General features: G+C 38.2%; 1 protein-coding gene across 1 annotated transcript in view; it reads left to right on the forward strand.

The window, feature by feature from the left end:
• Positions 1-24,794, forward strand: part of WDR72 (WD repeat domain 72) — a 235,648-nt gene that overhangs the window by 47,154 nt on the left and 163,700 nt on the right. Inside the window, exons 10-13 of the mRNA XM_060618479.2 lie at positions 5-146; positions 8,623-8,850; positions 11,364-11,584; positions 14,727-14,922. Of these exons, the coding sequence (XP_060474462.1) occupies positions 5-146; positions 8,623-8,850; positions 11,364-11,584; positions 14,727-14,922 (787 nt within the window). The remainder of the gene's footprint in view (positions 1-4; positions 147-8,622; positions 8,851-11,363; positions 11,585-14,726; positions 14,923-24,794) is intronic.

Genomic DNA, 24,794 nt, shown 5'->3' on the forward strand with positions numbered 1-24,794 from the left:
CCAGGGCCTTTCCTTTGTTATGGGCTACATGAATGAAAGGAAAGAGCCTTTTTATAAGATACTATTCTCTGGAGAAGTCTCAGGAAGAATTACTTTGTGGCACATTCCTGATGTTCCTGTATCCAAGTTTGATGGCTCTCCTAGAGGTAAGACAGTTTCTAATCTATTTCTAATCACATGTCTTCTGAGAACTAGTTTATAATTAACTCAGTGTTTTTCTCATTTGAGTAACATGAGGCTACAAATAAGACAAATTTTCTCGTGTACCACACTATGCATTAGGTGCCAACATAAAAGGAGGTATAAACATGATGTTTATAGATCTTATACAACAATACAACCGATACAATTCAAATTAACATCAATTTAACAGGAATGATGTTTTATTCAAATGAAATGGATGCTTATATGTGGATGTAGGATAGGTTGACATGCCATACTCATTTTTTTGAATTTGTCATGCCCATATCCTGTACCCTTTACAACCAGTTCCTCTATTGGTATTATTACAGCTGCTTGGAACAGGAGGGACAGATATAAACTTGGCCACTAAACCATTTGGCTCTTTGAATGATTAGATGATTTAGCATTTGCTTATTTTCATTTTTCTTAGAATACAAAACTGAAGTCATTAAAGGAAACATTATTGTGGAGAACCTTCAAGCTCCTGAGACTTAGGTATTCCAAAATGAGGAAGCCCATCTTACTCTTTTTCCCTTACTCCCAAATCATTAAGTCATCTGTGAATCATTGTCTCGGGCACAGCAGAAACATAGTCCTCCACATTTGAATTCCAAAGCACAAGTTTCTGTTACTTAACAAATTTACTGGCATAATTTTAAGGTTCTTTGTCCCAAATGTTTTCAAAACGGTTCCTAATAGTCCTAGGTTAATAAGAAAATGGCCAAAAAAAAAAAAAAAAAAAAAAGATTTAGAACCTGGTATTGTGTATGGAAAAGTTTCTTACAAGTTCAATTTTAAGAATTAAAATGTATACCATGCCCCTGCTAAGGCCACCTAATGGTTGCCCTAGGATTTCTCATGTATGTTCCACCGCCAGCAGTGGAATTAAGGAAGCATTTACGTAAGCTTCTTTATAATTAGAACAATAGAGAAGAGGAGCCAAGATGGCAGAACAGCATGGAAGTTTTTTTTGTGTCTCGTGTGAATGAAATAGAGCCAGATAAACACTAAACTATCCTGCACACCTAGAAAACTGATGTGAAGATTACACAACAATCTGCACAACCTGAACCACAGAACACAGTGGCGCGGAGAGATGAACTGGGGGAGACAGAAGCCGCGGAGGGAAGAGAGTGGTTTCTGCTTGTGGAGGGAGGACAGAGATGGTGGGGAGAATACGGGAAAAGCACCCCACCACCACCACCAAAAGCAGCTGGAGAGGAAGTGGAAAAATGGAAACAGCCGCAGGGACTGAACTAAAAAGGGAGAAAGAAAGAAGAGGGTTTAAATTCCATTAAGAATGTATAAACAGGGGGAGTGCAGAGTCTGAAACTCCACAGTTTGATAACAGCAGGTGCTCTGGTGGGAAGGGTGAATCCCCAGGAGCAGAGTGAAGTCTGGGAGGTCTTCGGACCACATGAGGAGAGGCGCTTCCCCTGCTGGGAGGGCTCCCCACAGGCAAAGGTCCCATCAGACCCTGGAGAACAACCATATTCGCTGGTGCTGGAACAAGGTTGTGAAGAGTGAAGCCTGGAGCCAGATGTGTGTTGTGATTTTCCATAATCCCTGAAACGCTGCTGCTACATGATCATGTGAACTTTTTCTGGGCTGGGCTGTCACCCAGCGGCAGTTTCTGGGCATCAACAGCAGCACGGTCCCGTGAACTTTCCTGGGTACAGCCAGCACCTGGCCCTTACTTGGTGAGACCCTCCTGCAGAGGGGTAGAACGGGTCAAAGCTTCAGTCCCTCAGAAATGGGGGGTCAGGAAACACAGCCGCATCTGAGATAAAACTCAGGAGGGAGGTGCCACCTGGCAACCTGATGGCTTGGTAATGGACAGTGTAAAAGCAGGGAGTAGACAGAAGCCAGAGACAAAGGATGGGTGTGCCATTGCTAATTGGGGAGAAGAGAGTTCTGATACTAAAGACTGGGTAGCTGGGTGATGCCATTTTCACCCCTCCCACGCATGTGCATACAGACCTACATGGGCCACAACAATCCACCTGAGTAAGCTAAGCAGTGTCATCTAGTGGAGAGTGGAGCCATTTCACTAAGCCCCGCCCAACTCGGCCAAGCTTGCTCTTCAGGAATACCACATGTCTCCATGCCTGCTTAGTTTATGGACTATAAATTGCTTCATAGTTTGACTTCTAGGGGAAAATGATGTAATTTCAATCGTATTTCAGTCTGTTCACTGGTCCATCTATTCAATTTTCTTTTTGTTTTCTTTTTCATTTCTTTTCTTTTTCTTGAATACAGAAAGAAAAAATTATTTTTATTTTCAATTTTTATTAAGAATATTTTTCTTTAATTTTTTCTACTATATTGTTTACTTTTTTGTAAATTTTTCAAATCCTATTTTACTCCCATCGTTTCATTTTATTCTATTTCATTCTATTCATTATTTCAAATTTTCAAACGTTTTCCTTTTTTTTTTTCTTTTTCTTTTTTCTCCCCCACTTTTTCTCTAATCTATCAAGCTCCTTTCAACACCCAGACCAAAACACACCTAGGATCTAGCATCATTTATTTGATTTCTGTGTGTGTGTGTGTGTGTGTGTGTGTGTTGTTTTTAATTTTTTAATTTTAATTTGTTTTTACCGTATTCCTTTTCTTCCTTCAAAATTTTGAAACAAAGGAATTCACCCAAAAGAAAGAGCAGAAAGAAACAACAGCCAGGGACTTAATCAACAGAGATACAAGCAAGATATCTGAACCAGAATTTAGAATCATGATAATAAGAATACTAGCTGGGGTTGAAAATATATTAGAATCCCTTTCTTCAGAGATAAAAACAAAGTAAAAGCTAGTCAAGATGAAATAAAAAAATGCTACAACTGAGCTTCAATCTCAAATGCTTGCCAAGGCGGCAAGAGTGGATGAGGAAGAGCAGCAAATCAGCGATATAGACAACAAACTTATGGAGAATAATGAAGCAGAAAAAAAGAGGGAGACTAAGGCAAAAGAACATGATTTAAAAATTAGAGAAATCAGTGATTCATTAAAAAGGAACAACATCAGAATCATAGCGGTCCCAGAAGATGAAGAGAGAGAAATAGGCGTAGAAGGGTTATGTGAGCAAATCATAGTGGAAAACTTTCCTAACCTGGGAAATGACACAGACATCAAAATCCAGGAAACACAGAGGACTCCCATTAGATTCAACAAAAACCGACCATCGACAAAGCACATCATAGTCTAAATCACAAAATACTCAAGCAAAGAAAGGATCATGAAAGCAGCAAGGGGAAAAAAGTCCTTAACCTACGAGGGAAGACAGATCAGGTTTACAGCAGACCTATCCACAGAAACTTGGCAGGCCAGAAAGGAATGGCAGGATATATTCAATGTGCTAAATCGGAAAAAATATGCAGCCAAGAATTCTTTATCCAGCAAGGCTGTCATTCAAAATAGAAGGGGAGATTAAAAGTTTCCCAGACAAAAAATAAAGGAGTTCATGACCACTAAACCAGCCCTGCAAGAAATTTTAAGGGGGGCTCTCTGAGGGGAGAAAAGCAATAAATGAATGAATGAATGAGCAAATTATAAATACATACATACATACATACATACATAAATACCAAAAGCAACAAAGACTAGAAAGGACCAGAGAACACCATCAGACACTCCCAACTCTACAAGAAACATAATGGCAATAAATTCATATGTTTCAGTACTCTCTCTAAATATCAATGGACTAAATGCTCTAATCAAAAGACATAGGGTAACAGAATGGATAAGAAAATAAGAGCTATCTATATGCTGTTTACAAGAGACCCACTTTAGACCTAAAGACACCTTCAAATTGAAAAGTAAGGGGATGGAGAACATCTATCATGCTAATGGTTGACAAAAGAAAGCCAGAGTAGCCATACTTATATCAGACAATCTAGATTTTAAAATAAGGACTGTAACAAGAGATAAAGAAGGTTGTTATATCATAATGAAGGGGTCTATCCACCAAGAAGACCTAGCAATTGTAAACATTTAAGCTCCAAATGTGTGAGCACCCAAATACATAAATCAGTTAATCACAAACATAAGAAACTCAATGATAATAATACCATCATAGTAGGGGACTTCAACACCCCACCTACAACAATGGAGAGATCATCTAAACAGACAGTCAACAAGGAAACAATGGCTTTGAATGACACACTGGACCAGGTGGACTTAACATATATATTCAGAACATTTTATCCTAAAACAGTGGAATATACATTCTTCTCCAGTGCACATGGAACGTTGTCCAGAATAGATCACCGGCTGGGACATAAATCAGCCCTCAACAAGTTCAAAAGATCGAGATCACAGCGTGCATGTTTTCAGAACACAATGATATGAAACTCGAGATCAACCACAAGAAAAAATTTGGAAAGATAACAAATACTTGGAGACTAAAGAACATCCTACTAAAGAATGAATGGGCTAACCAAGAAGTTAAAGAGGAAATTAAAAAGTACATGGAAGCCAATGAAAATGATAACACCACAGCCCAAAACCTCTAGGATGCAGCAAAGGCAGTCCTAAGAGGGAAGTATATAGCAATCCAGGCCTTCGTACAGGAAGAAGAAAGGTCTCAGATCCACAACGTAACCTTACACCTAAAAGATCTGGGAAAAGAACAGCAAACAAAACCCAAAACCAGCAGAAGACAGGGAATAATAAAGAGTAGAGCAGAAATCAATGGTATCAAAACCAAACCAAACCAAACCAAACCAAAACAAAACAAAAACAGTAAAACAGATCAATGAAACCAGAAGCTGGTTCTTTGAAGGAGTTAACAAAATTGATAAACCACTAGCCAGTTTGATCAAAAAGAAAAAGGAAAGGAGCCAAATAAATAAAATCAAGAAAGAGGAGAGATCACAACCAACACAGCAGAAATAAAAACAATAAGACAACATTATAAGCAATTATACACCAATAAAATGGGGAATCTGGAAGAAATGGACAAGTTCCTAGAAACATATAAACTACCAAAACTGAAACAGGATGAAATAAAAAATTGGAACAGACCATTACCAGTAAAGAAATCAAATTAGTAATAAAAATCTCCCAAAAAAACAAGAGCCCAGGGCCAGATAGCTTTCTAAGGGAATTCTACCAAACATTTAAGGAAGAGTTAAAACCTATCCTCTTGAAGCTGTTCTAAAAAATCTAAACGGGAGGAAAACTTCCAAATTCTTTCTATGAAGCCAGCATTACCTTGATTCCAAAACCAGACAAAGACCCCACTACAAAGAAGAACTAAGACCAATTTCCCTGATAAACATGGATGCAAAAATCCTCAACAAGATATTAGCCAACCAGATCCAATAATACATTAAAAAAATTATTCACCACAATGAAGTGGTGAATCCTACCTAAATCCCTACCTGGGATGCAGGGCTGATTCATCACATTAATAAAAGAAAAGACAAGAACCACATGATCCTCTCAACAGATGCAAGGAAAGCATTTGACAAAATACAGCATCCTTTCTAGACAAAAACCCTCAAGAAAGTAGGAAAAAAGTATTAAACTTTGAGATCATAAAAGCTATATATGAATGCCAATATCATCCTCAGTGGGGAATATCTGAGAGCTTTCCCCCTAAGGTCAGGAACAAGACCACTCTCACCACTGTTATTCAACATAGTGTTAGAAGTCTTAGCCTGTGCAATCAGACAACACAAAGAAATAAAAGGCATCCAAATCAGCCAGGAGGAGGTCAAACTTTCACTCTTTGAAGATGACGTGATACTTAATTTGGAAAACCCCAAAGATTTCAGCAAAAAACTGCTAGAACTGGTCCATGAATTCAGCAAAATGACAGGATATAAAATCAATGCACAGAAATCAGTTGCATTCCTATTCACCAACAATGAAGCAATAGAAAGAGAAATCAAGGAATTGATTCCATTTACAATTGCACCAAAAACCATAAGATACCTAGGAATAAATCTAACCAAAGAGGTGAAAAATCTATACACTGAAAACTATAGAAAGCTTATGAAAGAAATTGAAGAAGACACAAATAAAATGGAAAAAGATTCCATGCTCCTCGATAGTAAGAACAAATGTTGTTAAAATGTCAATACTACCCAAAGCAATCTACATATTCAATGCAATCCCTATCAAAATAACACCAGCATTCTTCACAGAGCTAGAACAAACAATCCTAAAATTTGTATAGAACCAGAAAAGACCCCGAATAGCCAAAGCAATCTCAAAAAGGAAAACCAAAGCAGGAGGCATCACAATTCCAGACTTCAAGCTGTATTCCAAAGCTGTAATCATCAAGACAATATGGTACTGGCACAAGAACAGACACTCAGATCAATGGAACAGAACAGAAAACCCAGAAGTGGGTTCTCACAAACGTATGGCCAACTAATCTTTGACAAAGCAGGAAAGAATATTCAGTGGAATAAAGACAGTTTCTTCAGCAAGTGGTGCTGGGAAAACTGGACAGAGACATGCAGAAAAATGAACCTGGACCACTTTCTTACACCATACACAAAAAAGAAACTCAAAATGGATGAAAGACCTCAATGTAAGACAGGAAGCCATCAAAATCCTCAAGGAGAAAGCAGGCAAAACCTCTTTGATCTTGGCCACAGCAACTTCGTACTCAACACATCTCTGGAGGCAAGGGAAACAAAAGCAAAAATGAACTATGGGGACCTCATCAAAATAAAAAGCTTCTGCACAGAGAAGGAAACAATCAGCAAAACTAAAAGGCAACTGACAGAATGGGAGAAGATATTTGCAAACGACCTATCAGATAAAGGGCTAGTATCCAAAATCTATAAAGAACTTATCAAACTCAACACCCAAAAAAAACCAAATAATCCAGTGAAGAAATGGGCAAAAGACATGAATAGACACTTCTCCAAAGAAGCTGGACATTCAGATGGCCATCTGCCACGTGAAAAATGCTCCACATCACTCATCATCAGGGAAATACAAATCAAAACCACAATGAGGTACAACCTCACACCGGTCAGAATGGCTAACATTAACAACTCAGGCAAGAGCAGATGTTGGCGAGGATGTGGAGAAAGAGGATCTCTTTTGCACTGTTGGTGGGAATGCAAGCTGGTGCAGCCACTCTGGAAAACAGTATGGAGGTTCCTCAAAAAATTAAAAATAGAACTACCCTATGATCCAGCAATTGCACTACTAGTATTTATCCAAGGGATACAGGTATGCTGTTTCAAAGGGGCATATGCACCCCAATGTTTATAGCAGCAATATCAACAATAGCCAAAGTATGGAAAAGCCCAAATATCCACTGATGGATGAATGGATAAAGAAGATGTGGTATACACACACACACACACACACACACACACACACACACAATGGATTATTACTTGGCAATCAAAAAGAGTGAAATCTTGCCATTTGCAACTACATTGATGGAACTAGAGGGTATTAGGCTAAGCGAAATTAGTCAGAGAAAGACAAATATCATATGACTTCACTCATATGAGGACTTTAAGACAGAGAACAGATGAACACAAGGGAATAGAAGCAAAAATAATATAAAAGCAGGAAGGGGAACAAAACATAAGAGACTCTTAAATATGGAGAACAAACAGAGGGTTGCTGGAGGGGTTGTGGGAAGGGGATGGGCTAAATGGGTAAGGGGCATTAAAGAATCTACTCCTGAAATCACTGTTGCACTATATACTAAATAACTTGGATGTAAATTAAATAAATAAATAAATAAATAAACGGTAAAAAAAAAAACCCCACAATAATTAGAACCATAGGTATCTACGACAATTCTTAATGCTCATCTAAGGTTTGGGCTCTAGGTTTTTCACAGTCACTGTGGCACGTGTACTGCAAGATCAGGGGTGCCCTTTAATAGAGAAATAGGTTGGCTTTAACTCACCCTCTTTGCTCCTAGATCCAAGCCTCTCTCCCTTCCTGAGCCTACTTGACAGCCAGTTCAAATGCTTGGGTGGTGAACTATATAGAATGATAACCAGTGCTCTTAGTAATTCATAGATAATTGGGGGCTTGGTATGATTTAGAGATACCCATACCCCTAATATTTAAAGAATACATTTATTCCATTTTCCTCACACAACTAACAGACCCTCAGTTTTCCTTTTTAACATTGCTGAGACAAATAGAGAACTCATGAGACTGGACCACCACTTTACATCACTGCAAGAATTTCTCTGTTCTTTTCAGTTGACCTAGGTCTAAAATGAATGCACTAATACACATCTATTCTGAGGCTCCTTGAAGGACAGAGGACCAAAGAGATAGCATTTTGAGTAAAGACAATACATGGCAGGAGAACTTTTCTGCATATAGCCACTGTTCGGATGGCAAAAGAGCTCTGTGTACCCCAAGGGATGGTCCCTTGATAACAGTTTCCATGTCTATGATGAATTTAAAAGCCAAATTTTCCCTTTTTGTGTGTTTTCCCTTTAGAAATACCAATAACTGCCACCTGGACCCTTCAAGATAATTTTGATAAGCATCATACCATGAGTATTATCGACCATGTCCCTGGGGCTGGAACGGTGGTAGTCACTTCATCAGAGTATGTTTCAAGTCTTGATAAACTAATATGTGGCTGTGAAGATGGGACCATTTTGATTACACAGGCTTTGAATGCTGCCAAAGCAGGACTTCTAGAAGGCGGTTCTTTATTAAAAGGTCATTGAATTTTATGTAACCTTATTTATTTAATTTACTTAAGCTTCAACTTTAACAAGCTGTACTAAGAAGATTGCCGGAGCTTAAAAAATGTGCTGACATTTGCTAATTAATGTGTACATATTTGAATGTTAAAGTAAAACACATATCTGTATTTTTTTAAAAGTCATTGATACAATGAGAAATATATTTCTTTTTTCCCTTGATCTTCCTGCTCCCTTCACCAAAAGCAACTGCTATTAAGTTTCCTTATACCCTTCTTGAAATTTTCTCTGCATATGCAAGTACATAGCAACATAGCAATATGCATTCTTTTAATTATATTATACAATATATTATATATTATACAAACTATACACTTTACAGAAATACGCTGAAACATAACTTAAAATATTTTGGAGCACATTCTTTATGAGTTCATTTTAAATGACTAATAATTAAATTTTCATTTAAAAAATCTCTTAGTAATGGGTGTTTCAGTTTTTGTAGTCTTTGGCTACAACAGAAAATGCTGAATTAACCATCTTTGTACATATATATGGTCATACCTATAGTATTAGTTGCAGGAGTAGAATTACTGGATCAACACTTAGGAATATTTTTAATTTTGAAAATTTATCTAAAAATGTTCTCCATAGAACATCTGTGTACAAGTGTGTCCATTAACAGCCTATGAAAGTGACTTTTTCCCCATACCTTAGCCTACTTTGTGTGCTATTAAACTTTTTAGTATTTGCTGATCAGAACAAAATGGTATCTTCCTGTTTTAATTTTTATTTCTCTGTTAATGAAGTGTAAATATGTTCTTACACATTTTTGTGTATTTCAAAAGTGAATACCTATTAAATAAAGACTGTTATGCAGAAGTTGTCTTATTTACATAACACAAGGAAAGGAAGGAAAATGTAGGAAGTGATTGAGATTTGGGGATGTGTAGATAATATCTAATATTTTTTAATGCATGGATCTTATTAGACTGTTAGGTCCTTAAGAGTTAAGGCCAAATCTCATTTTTTTTTTAACGTTTATTTATTTTTGAGACAGAGAGAGACAGATCATGAACGGGGGAGGGTCAGAGAGAGGGAGACACAGAATCTGAAACAGGCTCCAGGCTCTGAGCTGTCAGCACAGAGCCCGACGCGGGGCTCGAACTCACAGACCGCGAGATCATGACCTGAGCCGAAGTCGGCGGCTTAACCAACTGAGCCACCCAGGCGCCCCCAAATCTCAATTTTTAAGACACACCTTGTAACCTTGCCTACCACTTGTTCTCAGCTTACTTTGACTACTTACTAAATGTTACTAACTTGTATTCAGTGATTGCCTAAAAGAGAGGAGGGATAGCAATGAACCTAGGAGAGGTATAGTACTGCTCGACAGCTCAACAGCTACTATTAAAAGTTAGTGAAAAAGCTTAAGACCTTAGCACTTTTTCTGTAGGCTGATTTTTCTCATCCAGAAAGCAAGCATAAAGCTAAATTGGACTTGAATATCTGAATTAATATTCATTAATTGGTTTGCTAAGGGGATATAAACTGAGGATGTGCCTCCTGTAAGTGAAATAACTAATGATTCTTTAACTGAAGTAATAATGATTCTTTGGGACTGTTTTTTAGTTTGTGTAAAGAGGGTTTGTAGTCTGTGGTCTTCTATAATTTTTTTTTATTTCAATTTTTTTTTTTAGTTTTAGCTAATGATGAAGAGGCAGTATGGAAACTGAGTGTCAGTAGTCCTGTGTTCTAGTACATCTGTGGTATGATATACCCACATTCCTACCAAGTGCTAGTGCTAGGAAACGAAGGACATTATCTTATTTATTCTACACAACAGTCTTGTGTGAAACAAGGCTATTATCGTCCCAAGTTTTTCAGATGCAGTACCTGTGGCTTAGAGGGGAAAAGCAACTTGTCATGGTGACCCATCTAGTAAGTGACATACCTAGAAAACCAAAGCATTCATGTAATAGCAAAGCTATGTTCTTAAACATTATGCTGTGCTTTTTCACACTTGGATTCAAGTCACATAACTTCTTTGAGCCTCAGATACTTTACCTGTAAAACAAAGAGGTAGAACCAGATAATCTAATATTTTTGGAGGCAAAATGTTCTGTGAAACTTTGCTTTTCTTTTATACTAGACTTGGTTATGCTTATTGAAAGGGCAGCAGTGATGTTCTGAGATTAATTTTTGTAGAAGCGAAATGGATGAATTGTTCACTCTTTTAGAACAGCCTTTGTTATTTGATGGCACTGGAATTAGTAACTTGCTAACATCCTTAAAGAATTGGTAGACTTCGAACAACCGGCTTTAATGCTTCATCAAAAGCATGACATAACTTATGAGGAGACGCTTGCCTTTGAAATGGTCCACTGATTGGTCATTCATTTTTTTAACCAACAGCCTCGCTTTAATTTTGTGTATCTTCTTTACATTAAAATTTTATAAAAGAAAATTTCAACACTATTTCTTGAGCAAAAATAATTTTTCATTATTTGGTGTTTCGTTGTTTTCCAGATTCCCTTCCTCATAAAGTTCTCAAAGGCCATCACCAAAGCGTTACGTCATTACTTTACCCACATGGTCTCTCTTCAAAATTAGACCAAAGTTGGCTTCTATCTGGGGACCAGGACTCATGTGTCATCTTGTGGAATATCTTCACTGAAGAAGTTTTGCATAAATTCTTTTTGGAGGCTGGTCCAGTAACAAGTCTTTTGATGTCACCAGAGAACTTCAGAGTAAGTTAAGACAAACAGTAAAACGTAACATAATTTTTTTTCAATTTTTTAAAAATTTACTTAGAGAGAGAACATGAGCTGGGGAGGGACAGAGAGAGAGGGAAAAGGAGAATCCCAAGCAGGCTCTATGTTGTCAGCATGGAGTCCGACGTGGGGCTCAAACTCACAAACCACAAGATCTTGACCTGAGCCAAAATCAAGTCAGACGCTTAACTGAGACACCCAGGTGCCCCTAATTTAAAAGTTATATAACATTGCAGAATGTTTAAAAACAAAAAGGAAAATTAACCCATGTTCCCACAGAAAAGAAAAGTTCTATATATTCTTAATACAATGGTGTAAATTTTATGAATTCCTTTCTAAATTTTTATATGCATTTTACTATGATTACAGCTTATGCAAATAATTTGATTCTAAAGATTTTGTCAATTCTTGGCTTTACAAAAGTCAGTTAATTTACTTTCTTTTCCCCCCCAATTCTATGTCTTCATTTTAACAGTTTTATTTTTTTAATTTTTGTTATTATTTTTTTAATGTTTATTGTATTTTTGAGAGAGAGACAGAGTGTGCATGTGTGTGAGCAGGGAAGGGGCAGAGAGAGACGGGGACAAAGGATCCAAAGCAGGGCTCTGGGGTGACAGCAGAGAGCCCAATGTAGGGCTGGAACTCATGAACCATGAGATCATGACCTGAGCCAAAGTGACACGCTTAACTGACTGAGCCACCCGGGCGCCTCATATAATTTTTTTTTAAGAAAAGTAATTGACACTCAATATGGAAGCAATTAAAATATATAGGATTCTATACATTAGAAAATAACTTTTGCCTTCAATAATTTACTTTTATAACAATATTTATAGTTATTATTTTCCTTTTCTTAAATAGGTTTTTGTTTGCTCTCTTTCATTTGTTTAACAAATACAGAGCTTTAACAAATTTCTGAGCATCTACCTTGGGCAGGACAAAAGGAAATATTTACAGATAATATTTTCTTATGCAATATGAATTTAACTTCAGTTTCCATAAAGCTGACATCTTTGTTAAAATATGAATGATTAACTTTTGAGTTTCCTGAGTTTGTCAGTTACTTGCCAAAATTGGCAATTGACTTGCCAAAATTATTTCTCTGTAATAATATTTAAAAACTCAGCTTCAAAGTAAACTCAGAGCAAACTTACACTGTATTTTGTAGTAAGGCATAATGAAAGAAATAAATCAGTGAAACAAAGTTAAGGGACTTAAAAAAAAGACTTATATATGGTGATTTGGGATACTTTGATATGTCTTTTATTCTGAAGTTCCCTCCTTTAACCATTTTTTTTTCCTCAAAGCTCCAGGACAGTAGTCAAATCCTGACCTCTTTTACTTTTGCCTTAGTCATAAATGACTTAATTCCAAGGACCATAATCCATTGAAACCAAGCCAAATAAAAAGGAAGTTTATTGAAAGGGCCTAAGAGGCAATATTTTAGACATACAAGACAAAACACTACAGCAAGGACTCTGTGCAGTTTGAACTTATATTCAGAAACCAAGGTTACTCTTCAAGTTTCCTATCCCAAAGGAGTCTGTTTTCTGTGATTTATCCTTTTGTTTCTTTTTTAATGTTTATTTATTTTTGAGAGAGACAGAGAAAGAGAGAGAGAGAGGGAGAACAGGGGAGGGGCAGAGAGAGGGGGACAGAGGATACAAAGCGGGCTCTGCATGCTGACTCAAACACGTGAACCATGAGCTCATGACCTGAGCCTAAGTCACTTATCCACTGAGCCACCCAGGTGCCCCTTGTGATGACTCCTTTCTCGTGCTTGTTCCTGTAACTTCTTTTAGCAATTTTAAATGTGTAGAAAAGAGAATCTGATTGTCCTAGTGTGGGTCTCTAGTGTATGTCTACCTCTGGCTATAGGATCTGTGTTCACATGTTGTGTGTATGTTCACATGTTATATGTAAGTATAATTTTCCTGAAGTACATTGGGCTCTCTATTCTAGAAGCTGTGGGCTGTGCTGGTTCTCTAACAGGTAATAGTAGTAGGGAGGCAATGCCATCTGCCTTATTCTACAAGTCTGGGTTCCCCATATATCACACCTGCCATTTTGTGATTTTTTTTTCCCCTCGGGATTTTTGTAGTCTCCTGAGAAAGAATTAGGAAAAATAACTTGCTCCCCAACACCCCACAGAAAGAGATCAGTAATGGGCATGGGGAGGTTCTCAGGGGATCTCAACCAAAGCTTTAAACACAGCAGCTGAAACTCTGGCTAGGTACCCTGGTGAAGGTAGGAGCATCCACATTGCAAAAAATGGTTAGAAAGGAAACAAAGAGGCAGAAGAACCACTACGTACTCCCCCTCTCCCCCTCACCCCATCCCACCCACCCCCCATCACAGGCTGACTAACACATGGCCCTCTTGGTGAGGCACAGACCTGCCCTGTAAACTCCTCCCAGATTAGCCTCACAGCAACCAGCATGGATGGTCTTTGTCCTAAACTGTGTTCAAGGTAACCACATGCTGACTTTTTAAAAAGTATCTTAAGAATCTTTGTCCTGTGAGCCTATTTTTGATCCTTGTGTCTTTGAAGCTGTGCATTCAGTTGGAACTATCTAATGCTTACCTCTTTTAGATTGTGTCTACACTGAGTTTCCTGTTTGGATTAGAATCTGAATAGTTCTGGGAACACGAAATCACATTCTGAGGCTCTAAGTGGAAAATATCAGCTCATGATACCCTTGGGCCTAAGCTTGTGTCTACAAATAGCTTCTTTTTGTGGCAACAAATTAGTTCTGGGGTTTATTTTATTCTGCATTATTTCCGATGTCTGCCTCGCTGCCTGAATTTGCTGAGTGATGGTCAAGTCCTTCATTTATCTTATAAGTAGATTTGGCTTGGAATTCTCCTTTTTCACTGTGTCTCTTGACTTTCCTAATAAGTTGCTGAATTTAAAATCGACTTGGTGTTTAAAACCCCTCTTTATAGTGTTATGTGAAGAGGTCCTATAGAAAACAAAAATGTCATTTTGTAAATGGTGTTTAAACAAAATATTTTTATGTCACTAGGGGGGAAAATCTCATTTAATTTGAAGAAAAGCATTTGATTATTCACTTACAAATAACTCTGTTTTATTTTGTTCTGTTTTGTTTTCCCATAGCTAAGAAGTGATCAGGTAATTTGCTGTGTGTGCAGTGACCATTCTGTGGCTCTCCTTCACCTTGAGGGGAAGAGGTGCCTCCTGCATGCCCGGAAGCATCTTTTCCCTGTGAGGATGATAAAATGGCACCCAGTTGAGAATGTTTTAATTGTTGGATGTGCTGATGACTCTGCTTACATCTGGGAAATTGAAACAGGTAAATTGGAACGTTACCCCTTTGATTCTTTACATATTTATGCATCAAAGCATTTGGCTGGGTGGAGAGTTCCAGAGACTACATGGTGACCACCTCACCTGCTTTAACCTTTGGTTGGGCTGCGTTTAATGGCTTTGATTGAAGGCATGTATGGAAAATAAAACACAGTGGCCCAAGTCAGATCTTGACCAACTGATGATTAGCTGACAGAGCATTGCACAGGAATGAGCCGGATATTTCTGGAAGCTATAAATAAAAACATAAGTTATCTACTTTAATTATTAACAAGAGAGAAATTTAGTGTCCTACTAGTCTCAAATTATCATTAAATTCCGCCTTCTTCAGCATACTCATGATCTCAGCAACATTTTGAGCTAATTGATGATCAGTAATAATGGAATATAATTAATTACAAAACTGCAAAAAGTTGAGTCAGGGAAACTGAAAACTGAGTGGCTCAATTGAACTTTTGACGTCGTCGTGTGGAGAATGTACAGTTTGAACTTCAAAGTTAAAAAAAAAAAGTTTTACAGTGTAACTTAAGATTGAGAGTAACACATTTCAGGCAGATGCTGGGAACTTATCAAATAAGGCAAGGTAATTAATGAACGGGAGTCAGGGGAGTGTGCTTGAGAGTACATTTCACTGAAACCATAGCATGATATTTATTGATTAATCAGTGGTGGTTTTATGTTGGGGGTTATTAACAGACTGGATAGTTTATAATATTATAGTTTAGAGTCATACTTCACCAAAATAATTGCTATTTTCTTTACATTTGACTTTCATGTGTTAATGATGATGACTAATGTACTGGTGTATGGAGGGTGCAATATAATTCTGTCTTACGTTTGTACCTTGCTTTACAGCTTTGATGGCCTTCCATATTCATTTCCCATTAGATTATCACAACTTCTAGTGTAGGTGGAGGAGGTTTTATTCCCCATTTTATTGATGATGAATTTGTAACTGATTTGTACATGTGCAAGATTACATTGCTAATAAGTGGTGAACCAGTATGAGGGCCCTGTCTTTCTTTACACAATATGCACAAAATTAGGAGAGTTTTAGAATTCTTAGGTAATCTATCAACCTGAGTGACAATGGAGTATAATGGATAAAATGAGCTCTAAAGCCTGGGCTTGCTTCCAGGACCTGCTAACAAAGGTTGGCCTTGGGCAATAACTTGGCTTCACTGCATGTCAATTTCTTCATCTATGAAATGGGAGTAATGATACCACCCTCCTGTCAGGATTAAATTAACTAATACTGACCATGCTTGTAAACAGTGCCTTATAGGTGCTAAGGCCTTAGTAATAGTTAACTATTATTAATATGATCAAAGAATGCGGTAAAATCTTGATTTCTGCTTGTGGAATCTAAGTCTGTAAAACACATGCACTTATAAATGTGTGCAATTGCATTGTTTTCAGTTGTGAAATTGTGAATACTGGGTAACCAAACCTATTTTTCCTAGAAAATAGAATCTAGTGAGAATAAAGAGATTTCTGGGTACTGACAAGTGTTTACACTTCCATTGCCCCATCGGGATACCTCTCAGCCTGTGCAATTTTTTATTTATGTAATTTTTGATGGGGTGGTCAGTAAAGGGGGGAAGCCAAACCACTAGTATATCTTAAATCTGTATTTGTTCCCACATCACATTTTAATTTTATTATTTATTTTTATACTCCCCAATCCATAACTAAATATTGCAGAACATTTGAAAACTACAGAAAAAAAAATAAAGAAAAGCAAATAATCCTATCCCACTGCCTAAAGATAACTGCTATTAATATTTTGATCTGCTTTCTGTCACACATCTTTCTATGTCAATAAATAGATGCCTATATTGTGTTTCAGTCATGGTCCTGGCAGAAAATTGAATTTAACCTGGGTAGGTCAAATGGAGAGACTTTAATGAAAGGACTATTTATAAGGGTATGGATGGGACTTAGGGAACAGATAAGGAATGGACAGTGAGGCTCCCATCACCCAGACACTGGTAGTATCAGGAAGCTCTTATCACTTCCCTAGGGCTGAAGCAACAAGAGGAGAAAATAGTGTTAGTGGAACCCTGTGACAGTCGAGGCCATGGAAGAGTGGTCATTCATTCCCTGAAGTCATGGAAGACAAACAGCTCCTCCCAGAGATGCAGGACTGAGACAAAGAAAGAGTTGGAAGAAATTATTTTCTCTCTCCCTCTGCAATCACATTCATTAGTTTGATCCAACTGCAAGTTGGAGAGGAGGGACATTCAGTTCTAGGCATTAGGCAGGGGCACAGAGCAGATGCAGAGGAGTAGGGAAAGGGTGGAGTAGGTTGTCAATGGACAGTAATTGGCATTGTGGCCACTATGGACCACCATACTCTAGCTTGGGAATCTTCTATAGCTGGTCATGTATATTTTTTCCTTTAAAAAAAAAAGGTTTGTTTTAGAATTTCCATATCAGGAGCCCCTGGAGGGCTCAGCCAGTTAAACATCTGACTCCTGGTTTTGGCTCAGGTCATGATCTCGCAGTTCATGAGTTTTGAGCCCTGCATCAGGCTCTGAGCTGACAGTATGGAGCCTACTTGGGATTCTCTCTCTCCCTCTGTCTCTCTCTGCCCCTCACCCACTCACTCTCTCTGTCTCTCAAAATAAATAAAAAATAAATAAAATAGAATTTCCATATAAAATAATCTGTACACGTTTAGAGCCAAATAAAACTATGAAATGTTTGTTTCAAATGAGACTGTGAGGCTATTTATCTCATGGTTATCTACATTAATACTTCATAAACAAGCTTAACTCAACCTAAGACAGAACTTATAATTGATGAAAATATTACTAATAATTACATAAATGCATTCATATTTGTGATGTGCCTCTTCAGTTTTTCAAAATATCCTCCCATTAGCAATCTCATTTGAATCCCCAACACTGTGCACATGGCTGACACCCTAAATTTCCTCACCATGCTCATCCTTAAGGATAAGTTTATGTTGTTCCTTTTAGTCTGTGTTTGGTATTGGCTTTATTTTGGGTTGCCTTTAACCTGTGCAATTCCAATTTTGTTTAAAATGTAATGAACTACTTTTTCTTTCCTTAGCTGGATTTCATCTGACTAAAATACTTCCATCACATTCACTGTGCTAGATGTCTGTTGCATCATTTCTCTGTAGAAGTGAGAAAATCCAGGATCGGACAGCTCTTCTGTTTATAGTTTCATAAAATTAGTGGAAAAATACCAGCTAAGGCCAAAACAATTCGAAAGAGGCCTATGAGGCTATAGAATGTGCTTGCTCACTGATTTACCTGGCACATGGATACGTAAATGAATGAATGAACTAACAAATTTTCTTGGACCTTAGATTGAGTAAAAATGAGTTTACCTTAACATTGACCCATGTAGTGGCTTTTACATCATGGCTGCCCAACTGTAGGTAGCTTTCTTCTCCAACTCTCCCCTACGATTTCTGGAGTTTATGGGGCCTGTCTGATCTCCTCAGGTATAAGTCTGTGTATTTTCTACTCCAGGCAATTTTCCTGGGTTTTTTTTTTTTCCTTTTAGCTTTCCTAGAAGGTTCACACTTAGTTCCATGTGAGACTAGACTTACTCCCTGCTCCATTTCCCCAGTACTCTGCCTCCTCTAAATGCATGAAGGAGGGATAAACTGACAACAAAGCATTTTCCAGATCTTCCAGCATTAGAGCACTCCAGAGCTCATAGAGAGAAAATAGGAGGTGTCAGTGGGATACAGATTTGCGGGAAAGGGGCCTAGAAAGAAAAGGCAGGGGAAGGGGACTGAAGCTAAAAGTAATTCATTCTCAACTGTGCCAGAAGCCTGCTTTGGTAGAAGGTCAAGGGTGGGGCATAAGTCAGTCCCTGTGCCACCTTCCCCAGGTGTGGAGGACAGAATATGAGAGTTTGTCAGTTTTTCACAACCCTTTAAAACAGCCTATTTTCACTTTATTCATGAGATTTATGTATTCATTTATTTATTCTATGGGGTAGGATGCACAAGCATACTCTAGAGCCATATGTCCACATTCCTATTTTATCTCGAAATCCTAAGAAGTGTTTCTTACTGTGACAGGTGGCATAGTCAGATGCATGCCAGGGTAAAGTTTGGAGCCATAGGTGGGCATGTTCATCCCCAGGGGAGGCAAACAACCAAAGCAGGGAAGTATTTATGTAACAGTGAAGGCCCTCATCTTCTGGCTAAAAATGCAGCGCTGCCAGGTTGGGAGTGATGAGGGCATCTAGTTTCTCTTATTGATTTGCCGGATGTCCCATGATGTTTAGGCCTGATTAGGAAGGGAAAAAATTGGAGATGTCATTTTGATTAATATTTGAGCTCCCGCAATGTGTTTGGCACTGACAACTCTGGGCGGCTTTGTCACCCTCGTTGCTGTGAGACACAATAAGGATAATGTAATACTGATTTTGTTCCCCTAAAATACACACCAGAAATAAATCTCAGCTCTGAGCTCATTATTCTTTTAAGAATTGAATTTAAAATAATTCTGAGGACTTTACTGTTCACTGTACTAGATTTACATAATAGAAAACTTGTGTCATGAATTTCTCATGGGTTACTAATATAACACTTGTTATTATTCTTGAAGGTCTTCTGTTAAGCTTATGGTCTGTGTTGCAAAATATGCCATATTAAGCAGTGTGTGTGTGTGTGTGTGTGTGTGTGTGTCTGTGTGCGCGTGTGTGTGTGTGTGAAAATGAAACCAAATTTACTTGCATGAAAAAAAAATTCTTGATATGTCAGGAAAACTTCTGCAAAGAACTGGATAGTAAAGTTTTTCAGTTTTGTGGGCCATATGATCTCTTTTATAACTACCAAACTCTGCCCTGTGGCACAAGAGAAGCCATAGAAAATATATAAAAGAGTCAGTGAAGCTGTGTTCCAATAAAACTTTATTTACAAAAGCAGGTAGCAGGCTGGATTTGCCCTGCAGTGTGCTTTATAGACTTCTAAGAACAATGATAGTTCTTTTTAAAGATCATGATTTTCATAATGTCTCATTCTAAAGCAGCTTATAATTTTTAATCCATTATGCCATGTTAACTCTGTATGTTTATACCCATTTTGCTAGTGAGGAGATGGAATGCAGAGAGATTTTTTTGAGTCTGAAGATCCCCTGACTAGGTATAGGGCACCTGCACTAGGATGTGTGTCTCTTTTGGTTTGTTTCCCACTGTACTGTACACAGCAACACCTCTTGCAGATGTGGGTCAGCTTTTTGAGACTGTCAAACAGGGAATTAGATAAGGAAAGGTCCAAGAAGAAAAGAAATGGCTGCCAGGAAACCTGCTGATGCTCTCCTCAAGGAGAGGGTCTCTGGCTATCTCTCACAGAGCCTGGCTCTCAATTTACACACTGTTCTAACAGCTCTGGTCATCTGATTTCTCAGATGACGGATTAGAAACAGCAAATTGCAAGTCCAGAGAGTGTTAGTGGCAGGCACTCTGACAGCAGAAGCGACAGCTGATGGGAGGGGGGGAGAAGCAAACATGTGTATCACTGCTTAGGGCAGTCTTTCCTGTGCCCATGGGAGGATAGTCACCCCAAAACATGCTGAAATGTTTTCCCCTGTTTGCGAAGTTCATAGATACGCTTGCACGGGTTATGGGCAGCTGCCAGTCCATTCCCATGACTCCTGCTGGTGAGGTGAGTGCTCCTTGCTTCAGGAAGAATATTGAAAGTTATTCCACCTATGGTAGACTGCAGTCCTAAGGAAGTCTGAGAAGTGGCTTACAGCCCAGAGTTCAAGGGAGACTGAAGTTGTTGCCAGTGACTGGGTAGAACTCAGGGTCCATGTGAGTCTATTTTTGTCCATTTATTCCTGTTTCTGCTCAGGTAATGTGAGCTGTGTGACCTTGAGCAGGAAGCTTTACTCCAAGAGCCTGGCCTGAGGACCCAGCCTCTGGTTATGACATGGTTTCTGTGGGAAAACACATTCTGAATCTTAAAACAACTATCTTATAAACAGACCATTGGAACAAAGCCTATGCATACGAAATTAAGGAAGTCAGGAAGAAGAGAGTACATTTCAGAGTTATTTTTACCACAGGTGTTAAATTTTCTTTCTTAATTTCTTTTTCTTAGTGAAATTAGTACCAGTTAGAAAATTATTTAGTCTATTATGATACCATATACACGAAGCATTTATTATTTTGTGGCTTCAAAATACATAGTCTTAAAAATATTAAAAATAAAACTATTAAGAAAGGTAAGATAAGGTTTGTCAAGTAATAGCTAATAGGCCATAATTTTAGAAAATATTTAGCATTTAATCTTCTACTATAGATCTGAGTTTGCTTTAATTGTTTAGGGTGAGGGATATATACTTGTATGGACGACACAAATTCCCAGAAATGTGTAATCATATTATTCCCTAAAGAGTAGAATCATGTGGTTAAATTCTTACTTTGCCACACCAAAATATCATACAAGGTCACTGCATGGAGAAGTAATTTTCTAGCCCACAAGTATTACCTTGTTTCCTTTATTTATAGTTGTATAGCATATAAAATATATATTTTTTAATTCCACTAGTTACCAACCATACCATTCTGATGGGCGGTTTTGCTTGGTTTTCTCATCAAGGTCACCCCTCTGCAGATACAGGTGCCTTGTCAGCACAACCAGATGATGACATTCATTATGTGTGTGTGTTAAGGGTAGATTTTGGGTATGCAGCATCCAGCAGGTAATTGTCTCCCCAGTATGTTATTTTCTCAAAGCCACGCTATTTTGTTGTGGTAGATTACAGATGGAACCCTCTTGGGATGATTGTTTTTAGAAAAGAAAAATTGGATACATTAAAGTGCAGGATGGGATTTTTCCTACATCACCTTTTCCATGCCCTTTTCTTCTTTATTATAATAATTACTGATGTTATTGCTCAACACGTATTTTTAGTTTGCTGCCTATTTTTTGAATCTTTATTTCCTCCTCTCTGGCCCTCGTTATCACAGCTACACTATAATTTGAGATTTTGATTCATGTAATATTGTGTGTGTGTGCATGTGTGTATATGTTCATGTGTATGTACACACTTTAGTATATGAACTTTGCAGGTTAACTACTAAAATATTTGCTCAATTGGCAAAGTTTAATGTCTCAAGTGGGAATTAGCATCCAGAGAGGTTATGATCATGAGCCCTGGGATTTAGACTGCTAGGTTAGAATTCGTGTTCTCTACCCTTTCCAATCAGTATTACTCCAGTCTACTTTGAATTCCTCAAAGATTCACCATCTCTTCATAGCATTTAGCACTAAATAAATATTAACTGGACTTACTATAAATCCTTCATATATTACCATAGCAGTTTGCATTTATGTCTCATTATTCACTCCTAATGTATTAAATGAATGTTATTGCCTAATATTTAGATACAGTAGATTCTTCCTCTGTTAATTTGTTCACTCTTTAGCAAATCATTAAATTAAATTGATCAGAGCCTTACTTGATGTGACGACACTTAACACAATGTTGCAGAAAAGACGTAGGACATTATTATATGTGAGATTACTGGATTTATTTTTATTAATGTCACTTATTTACTAATTTATTATTTTTATTAACTATGTGTGTGTTCATGTATTATAAATATATACACGTATATACATACATACACGTGCATACATATACACATATATGTGCATACATATAAACACATATGTGTATACACAAACACATGCATGCATATAAGCACATGTATGTATGTGTGTATATATGTGTATGCACACATACATACATATATATCTACATACACATACACCACATGGTTGCTCTAATAAAAATGAAACTACAGCAAGAAATAAAAAATAACAAATGAGACTTCATAAAATTAAAACCTTTTGTGCATCAAATGACATTATCCAGAATGTGAAAAGACAGCCTATAAAATGGAGGAAATTATTTTCAATTATTATATATATTATAATAATATATACACAGAATCTGAGGCGGGTTCCAGGCTCTGAGCTGTCAGCACAGAGCCCGATGCAGAGCTCAAAACCCACAGACCGTGAGATCATGATGTGAGCCAAAGTTGTACGCTTAACCGACTGAGCCACCCATGCACCCCTGCAAATTATATATTTGATAAGGGTTTAATATCAAGCGTGTATATAAAGAACTCTTACAACACAACACAAAGACAAACAACTCAACTTTACAAAGGAAAAAGAACTCTAATATTTCCTTCTTCAAGGAAGCTATGCAAACGACGGACAAGCTCGTGAAAAGATTTCAACATCATTAGCCATCAGGGAAATGGAAATCAAAATCGTGATGAGATACCACTTCACACTTACTAGAATACTTATAATCAGGAAAAGAAAGAGGGGAGGAGCCAAGATAGCAGAACAGCATGGAAGTTTTTTTTTTTGCATCTTGTGTCCATGAAATAAACCATCCTGCACACCTAGAAAACTGATTTGAGGATTAACACAACAATCTGCACAACCTGAACCACAGAAATAAGGAGGTACGCGACACGGAGAGGTGAACGGGGGGAGAGAGAAGCCGCAGAGGGCAGAGAGCGATTTTTGCTTGCAGAGAGAGGACAGGGATGGGGGGTGGGGGGGATACGGGAAAAGTACCCTCCCCCCCACCAAAAGCAGCTGGAGAGAAAGTGGAAAAGTGGAAACAGCTGCAGGGACTGAACTAAAAAGGGAGAAAGGAGAAAGGAGAGGGTTTAAATTCCATTAAGACTGTATAAACAGGGTGAGTGCAGACTCTGAAACGCCGCAGTTCGATACCTGGCTGTGCTGGTGGGAAAGGCGAATCCCCAGGAGCAGAGTGAAGTCCAGGAGGTCTTTGGGCCACATGGTGAGAGGCCGTTCCCCTGCTGGTAGGACTCTCCACAGGCAAAAGTCCCAGTGGATCCTGGAGAACAACCACACCTGCTGGTGCTAGAACAAGGTTGTTAAGAGTGAAGCCTGGAGCCAGATGTGTGTTGTGATTTGCCATAATCCCTGAAACGCTGCTGCTACACGATAGTGTGAACTTTTTCTGGAGTGGGCTTGCACCCAACCAGTCTCGGCATCGGCAGTAGCGCAGTCCCACGAGTGCTTCTGGGGGCCGGGGGGCACCCAGCCATTGCTCGGTGAGACCCTCCTCCAGAAGGTCTGAGCGGGTCAAAACCACAGTCCCTCAGAAGTGAGGGGTCAGGAAAAACAGCCGCATCTGAGATAAAACTCAGGAAGGAGGTGCTGCCTGGCAACCTGACGGCTTGGTCACGGACAGTGTAAAAGCGGGAAGGACACAAGCCAAAGACAAAGGACAGGTGTGCCAATGCTGAGCAGGGAAAACAGAGTCTGACACTAGAGGCCAGTAGCTGGGTACGCCATTTTTCACCCCTCTCGTGCATGCGCACACAACTACAAGCGCCACAACAACCCACTCCGGTCAGCTGAGCAGCGCCATCTAGTGGAAAACAGAGACGTCTCATTCTTCAGGAACACAAGTCTCTTTGCCTGCTTAGTTTATGGACTATAAAGTACTTCAAAGGTTGACTTCTAGGGGAAAACGATGTAATTTCAATCGTATTTCAGTGTGTTCGCTGACCCATCTATTCAATTTTCTTTTTTTTTCTTTTTTCTTTTTTGTTTTTCATTTTCTTGAATACAGAAAGAGAAAAAAAATATTTTTATTTTCAATTTTTATTAAAAATATTTTTCTTTAATGTTTTCTACTATATTTTTTTACTTTTTTCTAAATTTTTCAAATTCTATTTTACTTCCATCATTTCATTTTATTCTACTTCATTCTATTCATTATTTCAAATTTTCAAACGTTTTCCTTTCTTTCTTTTTCTTTTTTCTCCCCCCACTTTTTCTCTAATCTGTCAAGCTCCTTT

Source organism: Panthera onca, chromosome B3, assembly GCF_046562875.1.
Source record: "Panthera onca isolate mPanOnc1 chromosome B3, mPanOnc1 haplotype 2, whole genome shotgun sequence".
Taxonomy (NCBI): Eukaryota; Metazoa; Chordata; class Mammalia; order Carnivora; family Felidae; genus Panthera; species Panthera onca.